A 22,442-nucleotide genomic window follows, 5' to 3' on the forward strand; every position below is an offset into this window, starting at 1 on the left:
CAGGAACGGGAGTGGAGCGGGGATGGACACGGGACGGGAACGGGACGGGAACGGGGATGGAGCGGGGATGGACACGGGACGGGAACGGGAGTGGAGCGGGGATGGACACGGGACAGGAACGGGAGTGGAGCGGGGATGGACACGGGACAGGAACGGGAGTGGAGCGGGGATGGACACGGGACGGGACACGGGACGGGAACGGGAGTGGAGCGGGGATGGACACGGGACAGGAACGGGAGTGGAGCGGGGATGGACACGGGACGGGAACGGGACAGGAACGGGAGTGGGAGAGGACACGCGGGCGGGGGCGGGGCAACCTCCTGACTGACAGGAGGAAGTCCCGCCCCTCGACCCAGTCTGGCCGCACTCATTGGCTGCTCCGACTCACGCGGGCTCCCATTGGTCGGAGCCGCGGCGTGGGCGGGACCAGCGGGGCCCAGGAAGCGGCGGCGGCCCCGCGGAGGCTTTTCCTGCCCGCGGCCGCGGAGCGGAGCGGGGCGGGCGGACCCGCCGGGCCGCGGTGAGGCCGGGCGGCGGGCGGGGGGCCTTGGCAGCCCCCAACCCTCGTGGGGAGGGGGGCGAATCTTCACCCGCGGGGCGCTGCGGCGGCGGGCGGGATGGAGCGGGGCTGGTCCGGCGGGGCGAGACGGAGCGGGCCGGGGGGGGTGGGGCGGAGCCGGGCCGGGGTTGGGAGGCGGGTGGGACAGAGCGGGGGTCGCGGGCGGTGCGATCGGTGCGATGGGGCCGTCCCGGGACGCTGCCGGCGGTGCGGGACCGCCCGTGCGGCCTCAGGGGCTCGGGGGCTCTTCCGCGCCTCGGGGCTCCCTCCAGAACCCGGGACTGCGACCGTCCCGGCGCGGCGAGTGGGGACGGCGGCCCCCGACACCGCCGTGGGGAGGGGCAGCTGGAGATCCTGGGCTAGACGGGACGAGCGCCCCTGGGTCTGGGGGCGAGGGTTTGGGACTGGGGTGAGGGTTTGGGTCTGGGTCTGGGGTGGGTGTCCGGGCCTGGGGCTCGGGTCTGGGTCTGGGGTGGGTGTCTGGGCCTGGGGGCTCAGCCCCGTCCCCGTCCCGGGTGCTGAGCACGGCTGTGCCCTGCCGTGCCCGGCTGCAGCGGGAGATGACGACGCTCACGCACCGGGGCCGGCGGGCGGAGGGCAGGAGCGCGGAGAAGAAGGCGGACGGCGAGGAGGAGGTGGCTGCGGACAGGGAGCTGAACGAGGACGATCCCGATGACTCCAAAGACATCCGCCTCACGCTCATGGAGGAGGTGCTGCTCCTGGGGCTGAAGGACAAGGAGGTGAGGCAGGTGTCTGCTGGCACGTGGGCAGTGCTGTGCTCAAGCTGGACTCGAGGCTCTCAGGGAGCAGCAGAAGGGATTGGATGGGTTCTTCTCAGTGCTCTCCCCTAGAACGTGCTTAGAATCACAGAATCATGCGATGGGTTGGGGTCACAGAAGTCACAGAATGACTGGGTTGGAAGAGACCTTAAAGATCATCGAGTCCAACCCCAACACCTCAACTAAACCTCACTGAGTGTTGCAAGGGACTGTAAAGCTCACCCAGTTCCAAACCCTCACCATGGGCAGGGACACCTTCTCCCATCCCAGGCTGCTCCAAGCCCTGTCCAGCCTGGCCTCGGACACTTGCAGGGATGGGCCAGCTGCTCTGGGCTCCCTGTGCCAGGAGATGGCAACCTGAGCTGTGAGCGTGGCTGATAAGTGCTGTGCCACCAGCTCTGCCTTGGGGACAGGGCAGGAGGTGCAGGGCAGAGGGGGGGTTGTTCTTTCCGGGGCTGAAGCCATGGGTAGAAGGAGCCTCAGCTGGTTTATCAAAGGGTGAACATCCTCCTCTGCAGCCCCAAAGCACCAGCTGGCACACAGGGACACCGTGAGCACTGCTCTGCTCTTTAAAAATTCATGTGGGAAAGAGCAGAGGGAGGAGGCAGAGGGCAGCAGAGTCAGCTGGGCTGGGAGCTGGGAGCAGGCACGGCCTGAGTCTGCAGCCACAATGGAGAGGGAGCAGGAGCTGCATCTCTGCTGGCTTCCTGGGATGGGGCTGGGTGGGAGTGTCAGTGCTGGGAGCTCCTCCTGTGTGCCTGTCACCCTGCAGGAAGGGAATCCTGGTCAAACAGAATTGCTTTGTGCTTATCAGCTGCTAGGAACTCGTTTATCAGCTCTGCCTGGAAGGAGAAGGTGCATGGTGTGGAGTTCTCTGAGATGTCTGTGCTGTCCCTGTGCCTTGACTTCACCCCTGCATCCATCTTCTGCATCAGCTTGGGGAAATCTTTGGCTGGAGGGTGGTGAGGCCCTGGCACAGGTTATTCCATGGCTGCCCCATCCCTGGGAGTGTCCCAGGCCAGGCTGGACGGGGCTTGGAGCAGCCTGGTGTGGTGGAACCTGTCCCTGCCATGACAGGGAATGGGATTGGTTGACCTTTAAGGTCCCTTCCAACCCAAACCATTCCACAATTCTAAAATCATTCCGGATGAGTGGATGGGGAATTACAGACCAGGGGAAGCCAGCCAGGTGCCCAAAGTGCTTCTTGGGGTGACAGTGGCAGAGCAGAAGCTCCTGCAGAGGCTTTCCAGCTCCAGGAACCCACTTTGGTCAAGATTGGACTCAGTGACCTGGAGATCTTTTCCAGCTGTAATTATTCCATGATTCCTGTGTGAGCCTGGCTCCCACCTGAGGCGCTGAGGTGGATGTCCTCCTCCTCTTCATTCCTCAGGGCTGGAATTAAACCTCTGTGAGGTGCCAGAACCTTCTTTTCAGCAGGGCTCTGCAGTTCTGGGTTGGTCCCAGCTGGTGCTGAGCTGTCACAGGGATCCAGCCCAGGCTGTGACAGTGACAAGGGCTGGGGCTGTCCTGTTTGAGAGCCCCAGATAAGATCTAGGAGCCAACTAGGAAGTGGCAGCAGCTCGGGGCTGTAAAAGGAACACAATGCAAATAATCCTGGAGCAAATATTTGAGAGCAGCCTGGGAGTGGGGTGCCTTGGGCTGCTTTTTTTCCTGGGCTGTGTTTGGTGTTCTTGGTTAATGTATCCTGGGAACGGCCCTTCAGCCACCAGGAACCTGGCAGAGCACAACAAATACAGGAAAAAACCTTGTCACACTTTTATTTATTTTTTTTTCTCCATCCTGTCCTTCCACATTCCTGTAGCTCACAACCAGGGGCAGCAGCAGCCCGGCCCTGAGCTGGGCTCTGTTTTCACAGCTCGGGTGTTCACTCATGCTTTGATGACTGGGGAAAAACAAGACCATTTTTGCCAAATTCAATGAGCTCACAGTGTAATTTCATTATTTAAAGTACCAGTCTGTCCATGTAGGAGGACCTGGCTGCAAACCAGCCTGGCTTTTGTAACCAGTCTGATTCCAGAAGCTGGAAATAACCCAGGAGCTTTGGAATTTAAAATTTCCTAGGAGTAACTTGCCCTTGAGGCCAGGAAATTGAAACCTTTGCTCATCTTCACGCCCTTTCCTGGAGAACTTGTTTGTAAAAGCCGTGAGCAAAACCCAGGAACGGAAAGCAGGAGGGCAGGGATGAAAGGCTGCTTTGTCTTCCTGCATGAGGAAATGGAGAAAGCAAATAAAAGTTTCCATTTCTTTTATGGTCCTCCGTGCTGGGCAAGCCCAGTGTCCACGTGCCCTGCTCAAACACACCCACAGGGGATGGGAATTCACTCCTGGGGAGGGAAAACCTTCCCTGGGGGAGGGCTGGGGGTTCCCAGCCTGTTTTCCTTGGGAAGGGGCTCACTTTTTCTCCAGTCTCCTGGTAGCTTTGAGGTCCCTCCCTCCCTGTTTTCCATCCAGAGAAAGAGCAGCAGAAATGGAGGGGGAAAAAGAGCAGAAAGGGAGGGAAAAAAAAGAGAAGATAGAGCAGCAGAAAGGGAGGGAAAGAAAAGAGGATAGAGCAGCAGAAAGGTGGAAATTCCCACCAGGAGCCCATAAAGAAAACATTAGCTTCTGATTGTGATGGTGTAAATTATAACACCTGTATTGTCTCACCCTTCACATGAGACTGAAAACAGAATGAAAGTTTTTAAAACACCTCTCAGTTATCTCATCTGTGGGTCAGAAAAAGGCATAATCCAGCATGCAGCCAGGAGGGCACAGCCTGCTCAGTGTTTGGAGGAGCTTTTGGGCAGGAAGGGGGGAAATTGGAGCTTCTCACCTGGTGGGGAAAAGATTTCCACCTCCCTTTGGAAATCTGGGATGGTTTGGAGAGAAAGGAGCAGGAGAATCTAGGAAGGTTTGGAGTGAGGAGCAGAGAAATTTGGGACGTTTTGGAGAGATAGGAGCAGGAAAATCTGGAAATCTGGGAAGGTTTAGAAAGACAGGAACAGGGAAATCTGGGATGGTTTGAAGAGAAAGGAGCAGGGAAATCTGGAAATTTGGGAAGGTTTAGAGAAACAGGAACAGGGAAATCTGGGAGGGTTTGGAGAAACAGGAACAGGGAAATTTGGGAAGGTTTGGAGAGAAAGGAGCAGGGAAATCTGGAAGGCTGTGGAGAGATGGGAGCAGGGAAATCTGGGAGGGTTTGGAGAGAAAGGAGTAGGGAAATATGAAAATCTGGGAAGCTTTGGAGAAACTCCTGGGCAGGATCCAAGCAAGCCAGGAGGGATGAGAAGCACAACAGCGGAAAAATTCCTTCCCATTTCCTTCCCCAGGGCTACACGTCCTTCTGGAACGACTGCATCTCCTCGGGGCTGCGGGGCGGGATCCTCATCGAGCTGGCTCTGCGCGGCCGCATCCGCCTGGAGCCGCTGTCCCTGAGGAAGAAGAGGCTGCTGGAGAGGAAGGTGAGGCTGCTGCAGGGAGCCGCAGGGCTGGGGCTCTGCCCGCCCGTCCTGCCCGGGGGCGGCTCAGCTCTGCCTCCTGCCCCACCCCGTGTTCCCCCGTGAAAAACATGCTCTGTCTGCTGGGAAAATGTCACATTTTTGATCAAGGATAAGAGGAGATACAGGCCATGAAGCAGAAATACAAACTACATCTCTGTATCAAAGTTACTTTAACACCACACATATAAAATCCAGTTAATATTTGCAAAAAGCCATATTATAATATGTATCTGTAACATATATTATCTATCTTACTAAGCTAAATTAACAACAGAAATAAAACAAAGTTACTTCACAAAGTAAACTTTACAAAGTTTACAAACTTCATAAAGTTTACAAAGTTTATAACAAATAATTACAAAGTTTATACTAGAAAATTTACAAAGTTTATAACAAAGTTACTTTAACATTACACATATAAAATAATTTTAATATTCACCAAAAGCCAATATTATAATATTATATCATTAGAATATATTATTATATATTATGTTATATTAATATAATCTATAATATATTATATATAATACATTATATACTTTATTAGCATTAGTACATAATATTATATAGCCAATAATATAATGTAATATAATATTATAATGTTATATTAATATAAGATATAAATGCAATATATTGTGTTATGTTATATTACGCTATATTATATTATATTATATTATATTATATTATATTATATTATATTATATTATATTTTGTTATGTTATATTGTTATGTTAATTATGTTATGTTATGTTATATTATATTATATATAATATATTATTATAGAATTGTAATGTTATGTTATTATAGAATTGTAATGTTATATTATTATAGAATTGTAATGTTATGTTATTATAGAATTGTAATGTTATATTATTATAGAACTGTAATGTTATGTTATTATATAATAGCGGTGCAAAATTACAATATTTGACTATTCTGTAACGTTTCCCCTGCCAGGTGCTGCTGAAGTCGGATGCTCCCACTGGGGATGTGCTGCTGGATGAGACCCTCAGGCACATCAAGGCCACGGAGTCAGCAGAGACGGTTCAGACCTGGATAGAGCTGCTCACTGGTAGGGCCAGCTGGAAATTCCACCACCCCAGCTCGCTCCAGGCCTGTCCAAACATCCCTCAGACCCACCAAAATCCATCCAGCATCACCCTGTGCGTCCAGAGCTCCAGGATCTGGTGGTGAGGGAGCCCCAGAACCAGCCTGGACCCTCAAATCCCTCCAGAACCCCTCTCCAGGCCTGTCCAAACATCCCTCAGATCCAGCCAAACCCACCAAAATCCACTGAGGATCCCAGGTCCAGCATCACCCTCTGTGTCCAGAGCTCCAGGGTCTGGTGGTGAGGGAACCCCAAAAAGAGGGGAGACCCCCAAAACTGCCCTGGACCCCTCAAATCCCTCCAGAACCCCTCTCCAGGCCTGTCCATGATTCCCTGATTTCCCTTCCCACATCACCCTGGAGGGTATTTAGGTGCCCAGGTAGAATTTGAAGGTTCTACTGGAGGATTTTGGGGGTCCCAGGTAGGATTTGGGGCTCCTGGGAAAGAATTTGGAGGATCTCAGGTAGGATTTGTGGATCCAGGGGAGGATTTCCAGATCCTCAACAGGATTTTGAGCTCCTGGGAAGCATTCTGGAGGATCCAAATGCTGAGGCCTCAGCAAGGCTGGGGTGACCCACAGGTGGAAGAGGCTTTGGAAAGGGATGGGATTTGCTCTGGGATCTCTCCTCAAAACTCCACTGGGAGCTTTGCCAGGAGGATCTGAGTCAGACCAAGGGATCAGAGCCCAGTGTCCATGCAGGGCATCATGGAAGGGTGGAATCTTCAGGATCCCTGAAGATCCCTGGGGATGGGGAGAGCAGGGGAAGGCTGAATGTGGGGGCAGAGGAGGATTTTCTGGGTGTTCTTTCGCTGGGGGCTCGGTGGAAATCTTGGACCTCAGAGCTCCCGTGGCAGAGCCCGGTGTCCGTGCAGGGCATCATGGAAGGGTGGAAGAACACTGGGATTGGGAAGCAAACCTTGACCAGAGCCTCCCACCCCTCAGGAGAGACCTGGAACCCCTTCAAGCTGCAGTACCAGCTGCGCAACGTGCGCGAGCGCCTGGCCAAGGCTCTGGTGGAGAAGGGCATCCTGACCACGGAGAAGCAGAACTTCCTCCTCTTCGACATGACCACCCACCCCGTCAGCAACGCCTCCGAGAAGCAGCGCCTGCTGAAGAAGCTCCAGGAGAGCGTCCTGGAGCGTTGGGTCAACGAGCCCCAGCGCATGGAGCGCAGGACTCTGGCCCTGCTGGTGCTGGCCCACGCCTCGGACGTGCTGGAGAACGTTTTCGCCAGCCTGGCCGACGACAAGTACGACGTGGCCATGAACAGGACCAAGGACCTGCTGGATATGGACCCTGAGGTGGAAGCTGCCAAAGGCAAGGGCACGGAGATGATCTGGGCCGTGCTGGCGGCCTTCAATAAGTCCTAAACGCTCCTGACATGGCGTGGGGCTGATCCTTGATGGGTCCCATCAGGGGGACCCCACACCCCACCTGGAGTCTCATCAAGGGCACCCCTCTCCCCAGAGGGACCCTGAGGTGGGAGCTGCCAAAGGCAGGGCCACGGAGATGATCTGGGCCGTGCTGGTGGCCTTCAGTAAGTCCTGAACTCCTCCTCACGTGGGGTGGGGGTGATCCTTGATGGCTCCCACCCCAGGGTCTCCCCACGGGGACCTGGAGCTCCTGGGGCACTGGGCGGGCTCAGCCTGGGGAGGGACCAGGGGATTTTGCTTTTCCCCTCCCCAGGTAGGGCTGGGAGGTGAGAACCCCCCACCACCACCACAGCCCCTGGTGCCTCTGGGGAGAGGTGGCCGCAGCTCTTCACTCCTTGCCCTTGGGCATTTCCTTCTGAGGCCAGTGCGGAGCCGGGGGTGGCACAGCCGGGGGTGGCACAGCCGGGGGTGGCCCAGGAGCTGCTCCAAGAGGCCAAACCCTGGCACAGAGGGGCTGGGACAGCTCCTGGGTGCCTCTCCCACAGTCAGGGCCTGCCTGGGAGCTCTGGGGGTGCCCCTGAGGAGCTCACACCCTCCTGGGGTGGGTTTGGGGGTGTTGGGCAGCCGGGAGCACCCCCATCCCTGGCACCCAAAGCTCCCCCGCGTGTCTCCATGCAGGAGCAGCTCTGCAGAGCCCCCCGGGCTGTGCCCCCATGGCTCAGCTGCTCTTTCTAGTAAGAAACCAAGTGAAGCTGTGATTATTTTTGTTCACAACCCCCTTCCTTCCTCCCTCCCCCACTTTATTCTCCTGTAGTTCACTTAAAACTTAAGTGTTTCTCTGCAGCCCAGGGCTCTGTCCGTGTTTCAGTGGGTGCAGCTGCCGGCGTTGGCATTTCAAGGGGCACTGGCCGTGCTCGGGAGGGTGTTGGTGACACCGGTGACGTGAGCTGCGGGTGGTCCCAAGGGATGGGTGGGGGTGAGCTCCCTCCTCCCCCAGGCCCCTTTCCCTTCCCGGGGGCGCTTTCGGGGCGTTCCGGTGTCCCCGCAGCCCCGGGCCCGCGCGGTGTCCCCGCATCCTCCCAGCCCCGGTCTCGAACCCGCGGCGCTGCGGGGCGGGGGAAGCCCCGCCTCTTTCCCCGCCCACTCGATGGTTCTAGCTTTCTATTGGCCGCTGTTCGTGCCAGTCATTGCTGCCCCGCCTTTTGTTTGCACCGCCTCCTCTAAGTACCCCGCCTTCCGCACGCACTGATTGGTCAGGTGTGATGTCACTGCGGCCGCTTCTCTGCGTTCATTGGGTAGAGCTGCTGTCCGTCACGCAGCTGAGGCAGTGGAGGCGTTGGCGGCCATTTTGGAGCAGGGCGCGGGGCCGGACGCAGCGGAGGGAGCGCGGAGCCCCCCTCGCCGCCATGGCAGCCCCGCTCGGTACCGGCGCCTTCACGGAGGAGACCGGGCGGGAGAAACAGGTGGGGGAACCCCCGGGGGAGGAAGGGGGTGTCGGGCGGGCTCCCACTGGCTGGGCTGCACGTCCCTCTTTCCAGTCCTAAGCGGCGATTGGTTGTTTCTGTTGTCCGTCTGGCGAATACCGGGCTCTGATTGGCTGGAGGGGTTAGGGGTGGGCGGGATTTCCGGCTTGGGCTCGATGGCGGTGCGGGTGGGGTGGGATGAGGGCCCGGGATCGGCCCGGGATGGGCCCGGGATCGGCCCGGGATCGGCCCGGGATCGGCCCGGGATGGGCCCGGGATGGGCCCGGGATCGGCCCGGGATCGGCCCGGGATCGGCCCGGGATCGGGGGAATCGGGCTGGGATTAACCTGGCCTGGGGTAATGGGCTTGGGATGGAGGGGGCTGGGGGCTGAGGGAGCACTCAGAGATCCTGCAGTGGCTTCAGGGGACAAAGCTTTGGGTGCTGCTGTCAGACTGCCCTGACCCTAAAATCCTGTTCAGGAACCCTCAAAGCTTTCCAGGATCCCCAAAATCCTGCTTGGAATTCCTGGAATCCTCCCCAGGATCCCAAAATCCTCCCCAGGATCCCCAAATCCTACCTGGGATCCCACAAAATCCTCCCCAGGAGCCCCAAAATTCTCCTTCAGGGCGATGTGGGAAGGGAAATTTGGGAATCCTGGACAGGTTTGGGCCTGAAATCCCGGAATTCCTGCCTGAAATTCTGGAATTTTTCCTGAAATCCCAGAATTTCTGCCTGAAATCCCGGAATTCCTTCCAAAAATCCTGGAATTCCTTCCTGAAATCTGGGAATTCCTGTCTGAAATCCAGCCCAGGCATCATGTCAGCAATAATGTCAATTTTATTTAATCAATGAATTTTTATTTAATTAAAATGTAAATGAATCGCGTACTAAATAATGTAAATTTTATTTCATAAATACATTTTAATTTAATTAATAAATGTAAATTAAGAATGTAATAATGTAAATTTTATTTTAAAAATACATTCTAATGTAATCAATAAATATATATTATCCATGTAATAAATACTGTAAATTTTATTTAATAAATACAATATAATTAATAAGTGTAAATTATTATTTAATAATAATAAGTAAAAAAGTAATGTAAATTTTATTCAATACATTTTAGTTTAATTAATAAAAGTAAATTAATCATGTAATAAATAATGTAAATTTTATTCAATAAATAAATTTTAATTGAATTAATAATGTAACAAATAATGTAAATTTTGTTCAATAAGCACATTTTTATTTAATAAAGAAATTTCAATTAATCACATAACAAATAATGTAAACTTTATTCAATACACAGATTTTAATGGAATTAGTGTAACAAATCATGTAAATTTTCCTCATAAACCTTTTTCCCATACACAAATGCTAATTGGATTCCTGGTGTAGCAGCCAGGTCAGTTGCAGTGAACAAATCCCTTTGTGTTTCTCCCCAGGCTGCTGCGGAGCTCGGGGCCGTTTCCCCCGCCAGGGCCGAGCTCGAGGCCAAATACCCCGGGCTGGGGCTGCGGCCGGGGGGGGCACAGTTCCTCCTGAGGAGGCTGCACAAGGGGGTGAGTGTCCCCAGCTGCCCCTCTGGCCTGGCAGCTGGGCAGGGCCAGCAAGGCCTTGGCAGCACCGGGGTTCGTTCTCTGGGCCAGAAGTCCTGTTTCTGTAGGCCTGGCTCATCCCAAAAGTCCTGGTTCACCATCCCAAAAGTCCTGTTTCTGTAGGCCTGGCTCATCCCAAAAGTCCTGGCTCTGTCAGCCTGGCTCATCCCAAAAGTCCTGGTTCACCATCCCAAAAGTCCTGTTTCTGTAGGCCTGGCTCATCCCAAAAGTCCTGGCTCTGTAGGCCTGGCTCATCCCAAAAGTCCTGGCTCTGTAGGCCTGGCTCATCATCCCAAAAGTCCTGGTTCTGTCAGCCTGGCTCATCCCAAAAGTCCTGGTTCTGTAGGCCTGGCTCATCCCAAAAGTCCTGGCTCTGTAGGCCTGGCTCATCATCCCAAAAGTCCTGCCTCTGTAGGCCTGGCTCATCCCAAAAGTCCTGGCTCTGTAGGCCTGGCTCATCATCCCAAAAGTCCTGGTTCTGTAGGCCTGGCTCATCATCCCAAAAGTCCTGGCTCTGTAGGCCTGGCTCATCATCCCAAAAGTCCTGGTTCTGTAGGCCTGGCTTATCATCCCAAAAGTCCTGGCTCTGTCAGCCTGGCTCATTCCAAAAGTCCTGGCTCTGTAGGCCTGGCTCATCCCAAAAGTCCTGGCTCTGTAGGCCTGGCTCATCCCAAAAGTCCTGGTTCTGTCAGCCTGGCTCATCATCAGCTCAAACCTGGGACAGGTTTTTGTCAGGACTGAGCTCCCTGAGGACAGGACCGGGCTGTGCCTTGGCTCCAGCCCCTCCAGGGCAGTGGGATGGCAGTGCTGGGGAGGAGCAGAGTGCTGGGGTGATGGGTGGGATGATGGCATGGATGGCATGTGTGGATAAGGGCTGCCCTTTGAGCTGGGAGGTGCCCCGGCCATGGCCCTGCAGCTGGGATGGTCCAGGAAGGGCCTTGGAGGCAGCCAGGGTTTGTTCTCTGGGGCAAAAGTCCTGGCTCTGTAGGCCTGGCTCATCATCCCAAAAGTCCTGGTTCACCATCCCAAAAGTCCTGTCTCTAGGCTTGGCTCACCATCCCAAAAGTCCTGGCTCTGTAGGCCTGGCTCACCATCCCAGTGCAGAGGATCCTGTCAGGCTCTGCCCCTGCAGCTGAGCCTCTGCTGGGAGGGTCAGCAGGTGTGATCCCAGATCTCACAGGTGTGATCCCAGATCTCACAGCTGTGATCCCAGCTCTGCAGTGTGATCCCAGCTCTGCAGTGTGATCCCAGCTCTGCAGTGTGATCCCAGATCTCACTCTGCAGTGTGATCCCAGCATTCCAGAGGTTTCTGTCTCCCTGGCACTCAGTCCCTGTTGCGCAAGGGCTGAGTAGGTCAAGGCTGGTCCCCGCCAGCCAAAGGTCCCATCCAGAGGCAGCTCAGTGTGTCAGAGGGTGCCTTGAGTCAGGCCAGGAGCTGCCACCCAGGGCTGGGCTGAGTCACTGGCTCCTGGCCAAAGGCCTTTTAAACCTGGCCTAACTCCCTGCTTGGGTTTGCCCCTTGTGTCATGTTCTCATGGCCTGGTTTAGAGCAATCCCAACACTCCCTAAGGGATCCCCATGACTCTGCTGTTCCTATGTTCCTGCACTCCCAATCCCAGTTTAGCTCTCCCTAAAGGATCCTCGTGGCTCTGCTGATCTCCTGCTCCTGCACACCCAATAACCCAAACATTTCTCCCTCTTCCAGCAAAAATACTTTGATTCTGGCGACTACAACATGGCCAAGGCCAAGATGAAGAACAAGCAGCTGCCAAGTGCAGGGCCTGACAAGAACCTGGTGACAGGAGACCACATCCCCACGCCCCAGGACCTGCCCCAGAGGAAGTCCTCACTGGTCACCAGCAAGCTGGCGGGGTAGCTTCACTCTCAGCTGGGGGCTGCCCTCTTTTTGTCTCTTTTTTTTGGCTAAATGGATTGAACTTCACTGTACCATAGGGATGGGAGCACCAGAATCCACGTAGTTGTTTGAGTCTTTCCAGCAAACACACCCCAAAGCTGAGTGGGGGCAGGGTTGGGTTGGCCCTTCCTCTCAAGAGAGGCTTTGCCTTAATTTTGCTGCTGTTTGGATCCATCCTGGCTCCCAGAGCCACTGGAGCTCTGCCTCCTGGCTGGGAGAGCCCTGGGAGGGGCAGAGAGGGCTCGGGGGAGGCACCTGGAGGAGGGGAGAGGGCAGGGCTGAGGTGTGGGAAGGGATTCCAGGGGTTGGGGTCACAGAGACTGAGCCAGCTGGGCAGGAGGAGTGATCCCACATCTCACAGGTGTGATCCCAGATCTGGAAAGAGTGATCCCAAATCTGGAAAGAGTGATCCCTGATCTGGCAGGTGTGATCCCAGATTTGGAAAGTGTGATCCCAGACCTGGAAATTAGGACCCCAGATTTGGAAAGTGTGATCCCAAATCTGCCAGGTGTGATTCCAGGTCTGAAGGCACAGTCAGGTGTGTGCTTTAGAGCTTCAAAGTGATGAAATTGGCTGAGATGAAAAAAATTGCAGGGGGTGTTGTTGAGCTGAGCTGCCTGGGATCCGTCCCTGGCTCAGCTCACAGGGCACAGCATGTCCAGAGGGTTTGGGAGAGGGGTTGGGCCGTGTCTGAAACATCCCTGTGGTGATCTGGGGGTAGAGCCCCACCACAGCTGCCCCGAGGGGCTTGACTGAATTTGGAGAGAGGCAGGAGTGGCAGGAACCACCCAGAAAGGGATAAAAAGCACCAGAGACAGGGTGGAATTTGAAGGGTGTTGAGGCAAACCTGTGCTTTGAAAGTGTTGGGCATCCCAAGCTTGGATTTCTTTTTTATCCCATTTTTCTCCTTCTTGTGTTTTCTTTGTCTCAAGCCTGAGGAAAAAAGAAAAAAAACAAAAAAAAAACAAACAAAAAAAAAAAACAAAAACCCAAATTAACACCAACATCTCAACAAAAAGCCCCAAATCTAACAGCTTTTTGCTGCAGCCCTGCAGAGCCACACATGCCCCCTCCTTGTGCCCTGGGTGCCACTTTTCCATGCAGTGGGAAGTGTGGGCACAGCTGTGCCAGGGCATCCCAAAACCTGCCCCAGTTTCAGCCCCGTACTGGAGGCACAGGGGTCAAAGGAAGGGATTCAGGAGTGAAGGATGCCCGGGCAGGGCTTTCCTTCTGTGTGTTCCTGCTCACCTGGGTGTTCCCTGGGAACCTGTGTGTCACCTGTGTCACCTGTGTCACTTCCCTGGTGCTGCTTGGAGCAAGGTGTTGCTTCCCAGGAGTGTTTACCCAGGGTGTGCTGGAATGTGTGTCTGCCTTCAGGTGGTTCCTGGATCCTGCTGTGAGAAGCAGCCCTGGGGCTGCTCCTGGCCACTCTCTGGGGAAGGGACAAGGAGGGTGGTGGGATTGGCACCTGCCCCTTGTCCCCACAGGGTCCTGCTCTGGCCTCCAGCACTTTTCCAGCCCCTGTGTGACCTGGTTGGGCAGTGGCTGCACACCCTCCTTGGATGTCCTGCTGTCTGTCCCAGCCATGTTGTAAATAGATACAAATATATAAAAGTATATATAATTTTTTTACATGTTCACCTCTTCTGGACTGCTGTGCTTGCTTTTTTATTAAACCCCAGAAGGGGAAATAAAACCCAAAAGAGGAAATAAAGGGAAGGATGCAAAGGGGCATTGCTGCTCTGGGGCTGTCCCTGTGCTGGGGGCGCAGAGGGAGGGGACAGCCCCCCAACCATGTGGGGACAGCCCCCCAAATGTCTGGGGACAGCCCCCAACCGTGTCTCTCCCTGCTTTTCCAGGTGTGCTCGTGCAGGAGGGAGAAGGGATTGGACAGCCCCGGATGAGACCCAGCAGGAGCAGTTCTGACCAGGGTTTGGGGCCATGGCAGGGGCTTCTTCCCATCCCACCCCAGAGCTGGGTGGGCAGTGAAGGGGGCAGGGGGTGATGCTGGCAGCCCTGCCCACCTCTCACAGTGCTGGGTGGGTTGGGGGGCACTGGGGAGGGATTTTATCAACACAAATCTGTGCTCCAGCTGCCCTCCCCCACAGGGACATCCTTCCACGCTGTCCCACTGTGGCCACCTTTGTCCCCACTGTCACCCCTCAAGGTCTCTCCAGGTTAATTTTGGGGTGCAGGAGCACGGCCCCTCCTGCCTTTCTCCTGGCCATGTCCAGCCCCCTTCTCTCCCCACTGGAGGCTTCACCTCTGGCTTTTCAGCCTTGGCCTTTCCCCAGCCCCACCTTTCCCCTGGAGCTCTCCAGCCCAGCCGGGTGTGTCCCTGGGCTGGGCCTTGTTCCCAGGACTCTTTGGATTCCCCAGAACTGGGGATTCCCAAGCCCTGGAGCTCACCCAGGTCCCCAGGGACACGCAGGGGACAGGCAGGGACGCGTTGTTCCAGCTCGTGTTTGTGCTAAAGCTTGGCACCACCTCCCAAAAATGTGCTGGGTGCTGCCAGAGCTCCCTGTGTCCTGCTCCTGCTGCCAAGAATTCTCTTCCCGACAAGGACACATTCCTTGGGGCCATGGGAAGGATGTTGAGAGGGACGAATTTCATCCTGCTGGACCCCCCAGCCAGCCCTGGTTTGGGGGGTGGCAGGGGGACAGGAGCTGGGGACCCCCAGGGGGATGCACATCCCTGGTTTTGCTGGATCTGGGATATCTCCAGGCATGGGGATGGGGCTGTGCTCACCACAGCTTGCTCCAAACACAGCACAGTGAGCTCAGTGGGCTTGGATTTGTCCCAGTTTGTCCCCAAAAATGCTGGCCAGGAGGTGGCAGCTCTCAGTGCCTCCCTGGGGCAGGAGGAGCTGTGCTCTCCCAACTCTGGATTTTCAACCCTGAGGCACCCAAAACCCCACTGCTGGGAAGGGCAGGACTTCCCTGGGTCCCTTTTGGTGCTGGGGGTTCACCCAGAGCCCACCCTGCCTGTGCTGGGAGGGGGAACCAGACCCCTGTGCCAGTGTCTCACTCTCGTCACATCCCTCTTTGGTGATGCCACCAGGTCATGGGGGCTGGTGGCACTTCCCAGGTGAGGGCCACAGCTCCACTTTGGTGGCCTTTGGTGGCACAGAGAGGCCTCAGCACACCCTGGGAAACTCTTTTGGGGGGTAACTGTGGTTTCAGGGGCTCCAACCCCAATTTCCAGTGTCTTGGAGGCATCACACTGGTCCCTGGCTCTTGGGGTCTGCCCTGCCCTGGGACCTCTCAGGGGGTTTCAGTCCTGGGGAGATGTGGGACAGCCCACCCAGGGCTGGGAGGAATGGGGCAGATCCCCACCAAGGTCCAGATGAGCCAGCCAAGGTCAGAATGGGCTTGAAGCCAGGTGGGACTCCTTGGAATCAGGGAATCATTTGGGTTGGAAGTTTCTTTTAAAGGCCATCAACTCCAACCTCCTGCAGTGAGCAGGGACATCTTCACCAGACCCGGCTGCTCAAGAGCTCTGTCCTTCCTCACTTGGAATGTTTCAAGGCTGGGGCATCTACCACCTCTCCGGGCAACCTCTTCCAGTGCCTTATCACGCACAAAATAAAAAATTTCTTCTCTGTATCTACCCACTTTTATAGTCTAAATCCACCTCCTTTTAGTTTAAAACCACCACCCCCCATCCTGGTGCGAGCTCACGAGGCTGGGTCCCACTCCCTCCCTTCTGTCAAACCCCATCTTGGCCACGCCAGCGAGCCCGTGCTGGCTCCAGCCCCGCGCCCGGGGGATGCTCGGTGCTGCGGAACCGGGAATGAACCGGGCGGCTCCGGCAGGGCAGGGGACACACGTGGCCGGTGCCACGAGGATGCTCCTCGCTGCTCTGGGGGCTTTGCCCCGGGGGATTCCAGCCCCCGCTGTGCTCGGAGGGGTGCGGGAGGGGGGCACCAGCACGGCACTACCGGGAGCTGCTGCTCGCTACCGGGAACAGCCGGGGACACCGGGAGCGGGGTACTGGGGTCAGGGGACGGAGTGGGTGGTCCCTCTTTTCGCTCTTTTTTCAGCCGAAAGAACGGAAGCGGAGGTGGAAAAAGAGCCGGTCGCTGTCCCGCCCTCGCCCCGCCCCTACGGCGTCACCGCCGCCGGTTATATAACCCGGCCGCGCCGGTCCCGCCCGCACCCCGCCGGCCGCTCGCACCGGGCGCCATGTTCGCCGTGAAGCCGAAAGCCGTCATCGGCTTCAACCTCTACTGCGGCGGCTCCCCGGCGCTGGGCCGGGCCGGGCCGGGGCAGCGCCCGGAGCCCGCGGCCGCCGCGGAGCCGCCCCGGGAGCGCTCCGGGGCCGCCGCCGGCCGCGCCGACCCCCCCCGCGCGCTGATTGGCCGAGGCGCGGCGCCCCGCGCGCTGATTGGCTGCGGCGCGACTCTCTGGCGCCCCGAGGAGGAGCTGGACGGCTGCGAGCCCGAGCCCGAGCGCGGCCCCGCCGCGGACTCGCTGCCCGGGACCCCCCCGGGGCCTCCGGACGGGCTCCGCCAGGAGTCACTGGAGCTCATCAGCCGCTACCTGCGGGAGGTGGCGGGAGAGGCGCAGCCCAGCGCGAAGAAGCTTTTTCCGGGGCTCCTGGGTGGTCCCGGCCGGCCCGGCGCGGCGGGGGATGCGGTGATGGAGAAGGCGCTGGAGACGCTGCGGAGGGTCGGGGACGGCGTCATGAGGAAACACGAGCTCGCCTTTCAAGGTGTGTGTGTGTCGGTCGGACGCTCCGGGAGGAGGCCGAGACCCCCCGTGCTGTCCTTTGGGCCTGTCCCCGTGGCCGGAGGGGCTTTGGGGCCGGGGGTGATGCCCTCGTGGCTGGGCTCTCGGCCGGCTCATTCATGGGATGTGCCTTTGGCTCGGAAGGGGTTAAATAAAAGCCGTTGGGAAGTGCTCAAAAACGAAACTGAACTTTGTTCCGTGGGGACGAGGAAAAGCCGCTGTTGGTGTGTGCGGAGGAGATAACCTAGTTACAGATTAGCCCTGGTTCCTCCTCGTGCCCCCTTGGCTCGGGGTGACTGCAAATAATCCCGAGCGTCCGACGATCCGTGAGCTCAGGAGTTTCAGATCCTCACCCCCCCGGTTTAGGTGCAAGGGGATTTTTGGCAGGGGGAATTCTTCTGGGTAATATGCTCACAGAACCATAGAATGGTTTCGGTTGAAATAGACCTTAAAACTCCTCCAGTCCCATGGCAGGGACACCTTCCATCCTCCCAGGCTGCTCCAAACCTTGTCCAGCCTGGCCTTGGGCACTGCCAGGGATCCAGGGGCAGCCACAGCTTCCCTGGGAAATCTGGTTTAATGTATTTAATCCCAAGCGTCCACAGATTCGTGAGCTCAGGAGTTTCAGCTCCTCGTCCCCTCCCAGTTTAGGTGCAAGGGGATTTTGGTGGGAGCAATGTGCTCGTCGAACCATAGAATGGTTTGGGTTGAAATAGAATTTAAAACTCATCCAATCCCATGGGCAGGGACATTTTCCACAATCCCAGGCTGGTTTAATGTATTTAATCCCAATGTATTTAATCCCAATGTATTTAATCCAAAGATTAGTGAGCTCAGGAGTTTCAGACCCTCACCCCCCTCCCCAGTTTAGGTGCAAGGGGATTTTTGGTGGGGGGAATTCTCCTGGGCAATGTTCCCATAGAACCATGAAATGGTTTGGGTTGAAAAATAGACTTGAAAACTCATCCAGTCCCATGGTAGGGACACCTTCCACCATGCCAGGCTGCTCCAAGCCCTGTCCAGCCTGGCCCTGGGCACCTCCAGGGATCCTGCTGGATCCACAGCTGCTCTGGGAAATCAGTTTTTGTGTATTTCACCCCTTCTGCAGGGCCCTGAAGCAGCTGTAGGAAGTTGACCCCCAGTGCCTGGCCTGGGGATGAACTGGAAGTGAGAAGTGACTGGTTTGACCTGGTTTTGTGTAACTCTGCTGCTGTGGGGCTGAGCTCCCAGCCTTGGGGCTGCTGCTGGCAGTCGGCTGCCAGGCCAGGATGGAGCCCAGCGGCGCAGGACAGTGTCTGCATTTCCTGCAGCAGTTTTGGGGTTCCTGCAGCAGTTTTGGGGTTCCTGGTGGGTGTTAGGGTGCTGTGTGGTGAAACACCTTCCTCCTCGCAGGCGGATGTGCCCGTTTCTCAGCTCGTTGCTTTTTTTGGCTGCTTTCTTTTTTGTTTGTTGAACACAAAGAGCTTCGGTTTCATCCTTAGCTGTGCTGCTGGGAAAGGCAGTGGGATCAGTTCCTCTGCCCCAATTCCCGGACGTGCTTGTTGAATTATTCTCGGCGAGGAATGTCCAGGCTGACGTGAGCCTTCTGTAGGGCCGGTGATTTCCTGAGTGCTCAGGAGGAACTGCCTCGGGGAGGCTTCCTGCAAGTTTGAGCAACAACAAGCAGCAACGCCTTTCGCTTTCGTAAAAGCCTTGGCTTGTTTGCTTCTCCACGGCAGGGCACTGCAGGTCGAGCTGGGGAATTCTGCTGTGCCAGGCAGAGTTCAAATTAATTAATAATCCCCTCTTAATGAGCTGGGGATACATCTGCCTGGTTTGGGGCGCTGCCCTTGGTCTCTGCCCTCCCCAGGCTGTGGTTCTGGTGTGGTGGGGCCTGGGGACCTTGAGACAGGGGAGTGTGACATGCTCAGACACCACAGCTGTCCCCCAGACAGGGAGGAAGGAACTAAAAGTGTGGCAGGGGCTGGCTCTTGTCTGGCCCAGGTGAGGGAGGGCAGCAGAGCCCTGTGAGGAAGCAGAACTCGCTCTCCATCCCTGACACTTGGCTCCTGCAGACTCCACTGGGTGGGTCCCACCCTCTCCCTGCCCCTCCTGGGGGAGTTCCGTGCCTGCCCCTGAACCAGAATCTTGCAGGAATGCTGCGGAAGCTGGAGATCCAGCAGGAAGAAGACCTGCAGTCGGTGGTGGAGGTGGCTGCCCACGTGTTCAGCGACGGGGTGACCAACTGGGGCCGAGTGGTGACGCTCATCGCCTTCGGAGCCTTCGTGGCCAAGCATCTGAAGAGCATCCAGCAGGAGCAGAGCATCAGCTCCCTGGCTGGGATCATCACAGACGCCCTGGTCTCGTCCAAGAGGGAGTGGCTGGAGAGCCAGGGGGGCTGGGTGAGTCACTGCCCTGAATTCCTGAGCTTTTCCCAACATTCCAGCCTTTTCCTGTTTCTGTGGTGTGTCAGTGCTGACTCACTGCTGCCAGGCGGGTTGTGGGGTTTCAGGATCCGCTCACCATGAGCTGCCTGAAGTGGTTTGAGCTAAAAACGTGTTCCTGCCCAGCCTGGGGGCAGCATTCCCAAAGGCAGGGCAAGCCTTGGAGGACTGAGCTGGCCCTTGGCTGCTGGGGTGGCTGAAATGGGGCTGGGGGAGTGGGGGAGCACAGTCTGACGTACTGGGCTGAAATGGGAGGGGAGATGTTTGAGGATGAAATGGGGCTGGGGGAGCACAGGGGATGTGCAGGATGAAATGGGGCTGGGGGAGCACAGGGGATGTGCAGGATGAAATGGGGCTGGGGGAGCACAGGGGATGTGCAGGATGAAATGGGGCTGGGGGAGCACAGGGGATGTGCAGGATGAAATGGGGCTGGGGGAGCACAGGGGACGTTTGAGGCTGAACTGGGGCTGGGGGCTGTGCCAGGCAGGCTGCTCCCCCCCATCCCCTGCCCTCCTCTCCACGAGAGCTGCCTGGCAGGGCACTGACCATCCCTCCTCTCTCCCAGGAGGGCTTTGTGGACTTCTTCCGAGTGGAAGACCTGGAGAGCAGCATCCGGAACGTTCTGATGGCGTTTGCAGGAGTGGCTGGCCTTGGGGCCAGCTTGGCCTACATGATCCGGTGAGGCTGGAGCTGCCCAGGACCAGGACTTTGGGAGGACTGGCTCCCCGGGGCTGCAGAGCTGCCTGCTCCCTCTGAAGCTGGACTTGAGTGACCCGAGGAGGATCTGGAGCCATCCCCGGAGCAGCTTGTTCCTGAGGAAGAGGAAGGTGTGATCCCAGGTTGTGGCTGCTGATGGAGGATTTATGGCTTTGGAAGAGTTTTTCCTCTGCTTCCCTCACCAGGCTGGTGCTGGGGAGCTCAAGTGGACTTTCTTCACTTTGATCCCAGAGGGAACCATCTGGGAGCTGCAGCAGCTCCTGCCTGGACTGAGGCCTCCTGGGCTGGGCGAGGCAGCTGAACCTGGAGCAGATGTTTGAGGGTTGTGGTTGTGGTTTTTTTTAAATTTTTTTTTTTTTCCTGGAAATAGCACCTTCTGCTGCTGCTGCTCTGCCTAAACTTGCAGCTCTGTTGTGCTGGAAATGTGCCAGCCTGCACCTGCAGCCAGGTGCTGCCAGGGAGTGGCAGAGCTGTGCCAGACCCTCTGCCGTGGAGCTGGAGCCCTGCCCAGCCCCTTCCCTCCCTGTGGGGCAGGGGCTTGGAGGGGCTGGGGGTCTTTCCCCCAGCTGTGTCCTGGCCCCAAACAGCCTCTCCTGGCTGCACAGAGACAGCTCAGAAATAGCGAGCACATTTGTAATTATGTAAAAAACCCCCAGTGGGCTGGGGAGGATGTAGAGAACCTGTAAATGTCTATAAATCTGTAGAATATGTGCATTTTTACAGAGCTGACGATACAAAAAGGAGGAATTCATTCTCAGCGTGGGTGCCCTGTGCTTCATTCCTCATGGGAAGCAGCATTTTTGTGGCAAAGCCTGGACTCCACTCCAGCCTTTCCCTCAAGTACTTGAGCAGCCCAGCCAGGGAGTGTGACAAGCAGCAGTGGCCTGGCTGTGACCACGGCTGGCTGGCAACAGCTGATGTTTCTGTTTGTTTTTAATCTTTTTTTGGTGGCTCTTGGAGGGGGTGGGGGAGCTGTGGAAGTCCATTCTGGCCACTTCCTTCTCTTTCCTTCCTCCTGCTCCTCCAAGCCGTGAGCTGGACAGAGCTGATGGTTGAATGTAAAACCTTCTGGGGCTGCTTGTGGCTCACACCTGCAGCTCCTGCAGGTCCCTCAGGGCTCCCCACAGGGTGACTTTGATGCCCAAGGGGCTCCTTGCACACCCCTGGCTCTGGGGGGGCTGCGCTGGTGGGACATCCTTGTCCCCAGGATGTCACCTGGAGCCTGAGCCAGGCCCAGCTCAGCCGTGGTGCTACAGCCAGGCCCTGCTTGTGTGCAAAACAAGCTGTAGTTTGGTCAATAAATGTCTTTTGTTCTCCTTCCTCTGCTACCAAACTCGTTTCCCCCAGCCAGGGGCTCTCGTGCTGCCCCAGGAATGTTGGGAAAGCCTCTGTGAGCTGTGGAAAAGGGCTGGGGGTGTCTGGTGTCACCTCTGGTGTCACCTCTGGTGTCACCTCTGGACTCCCCTGGCGTGGGTGGGGAAAGCCCCTGAGGTGCCTCCTGCACAATTTGGGCTGTGTCATCCCCCGAGGGGACCTGCAGCCTTGGGGACAGGGACATCGGAACATTCCCATCCTCATTCCCATCCCTGTGGGGCTTTGATCACAGAATCCCAGACTGAACTGGCTTGGGAGGGACCTTCAAGCTCATTTTGTTCCACCTCCCGACCATGGACACCTTCCAGGTTCCTCCAAACCTCGTCCAGCCTGGCTGGAAACGCTTCCGGGGATGGGGAATTCAGGAGTTCTCTGGAAAATCTGTGCCAGGGCCTCACCCAGCACTGCTGGGGGCCTCCTGCATGGTGCTGCAGTTTCCCCCCTTTTTAGATCTCTTTTTTTCTTCCCTCTTTAGGGGGTCCCTGCACCCCCACATTCCCATCCCTGCAGGTTTGGGGTGGATGTGTCCCTCTCTCAGCTCCCTTCAGCTGGAAAATCCCCTCTGGAGAGGCAAAATCCTGCCCCAAAATCCTCTGGAGAGGCAAAATCCTGCCCCAAAATCCTCTGGAGAGGCAAAATCCTGCCCCAAAATGCACACCAGGGCTCCTGTCCTTGGGCCACCAAGCCCATGGTGCTGGCCAGGCCTGGTCCCACAAACACCCCGGAGTGACTCAGCCCTGCTGTACCCAGACTGCAAAATGCTGCTGGGTGTGGGTTTTCTGCTCTTTTTTGGGGGGTGGTTTTTGTTTTGCTTTGTTTTTCCGGTTTTTGGGGGGTTTTTTGGTGTGTTTTTGTTTTTTTTTTTTAATGCTGTGTCTGTGGGGACTATTTTGGGCCT

The 22,442-nt window shown here is 56.5% G+C and overlaps 3 protein-coding genes across 3 annotated transcripts; all 3 read left to right on the forward strand.

Moving 5' to 3' along the window:
* Positions 1-296: 296 nt before the first annotated feature.
* GOLPH3L (golgi phosphoprotein 3 like) lies at positions 297-8,163 on the forward strand. The gene is made up of 5 exons (XM_054001437.1): positions 297-520; positions 1,114-1,299; positions 4,668-4,799; positions 5,796-5,910; positions 6,890-8,163. The coding sequence occupies exons 2-5, from the start codon at positions 1,120-1,122 to the stop codon at positions 7,315-7,317; spliced, it is 855 nt and encodes a 284-aa protein (XP_053857412.1). The 5' UTR covers positions 297-520; positions 1,114-1,119; the 3' UTR covers positions 7,318-8,163.
* Positions 8,164-8,256: 93 nt separating this feature from the next.
* Positions 8,257-13,940, forward strand: LOC128820635 (alpha-endosulfine-like). Its single transcript, XM_054001439.1, has 3 exons — positions 8,257-8,783; positions 10,233-10,349; positions 12,091-13,940. The coding sequence occupies exons 1-3, from the start codon at positions 8,583-8,585 to the stop codon at positions 12,259-12,261; spliced, it is 489 nt and encodes a 162-aa protein (XP_053857414.1). The 5' UTR covers positions 8,257-8,582; the 3' UTR covers positions 12,262-13,940.
* A 2,529-nt stretch (positions 13,941-16,469) lies between these two features.
* MCL1 (MCL1 apoptosis regulator, BCL2 family member) lies at positions 16,470-21,490 on the forward strand. Its single transcript, XM_054001436.1, has 3 exons — positions 16,470-17,013; positions 19,164-19,411; positions 20,019-21,490. Exons 1-3 carry the CDS (start codon positions 16,485-16,487, stop codon positions 20,133-20,135), a joined length of 894 nt encoding a protein of 297 aa, XP_053857411.1. The 5' UTR covers positions 16,470-16,484; the 3' UTR covers positions 20,136-21,490.
* Positions 21,491-22,442: the final 952 nt, after the last annotated feature.

The sequence above is a fragment of the Vidua macroura genome, chromosome 29, assembly GCF_024509145.1.
Source record: "Vidua macroura isolate BioBank_ID:100142 chromosome 29, ASM2450914v1, whole genome shotgun sequence".
Lineage (NCBI taxonomy): Eukaryota > Metazoa > Chordata > Aves > Passeriformes > Viduidae > Vidua > Vidua macroura.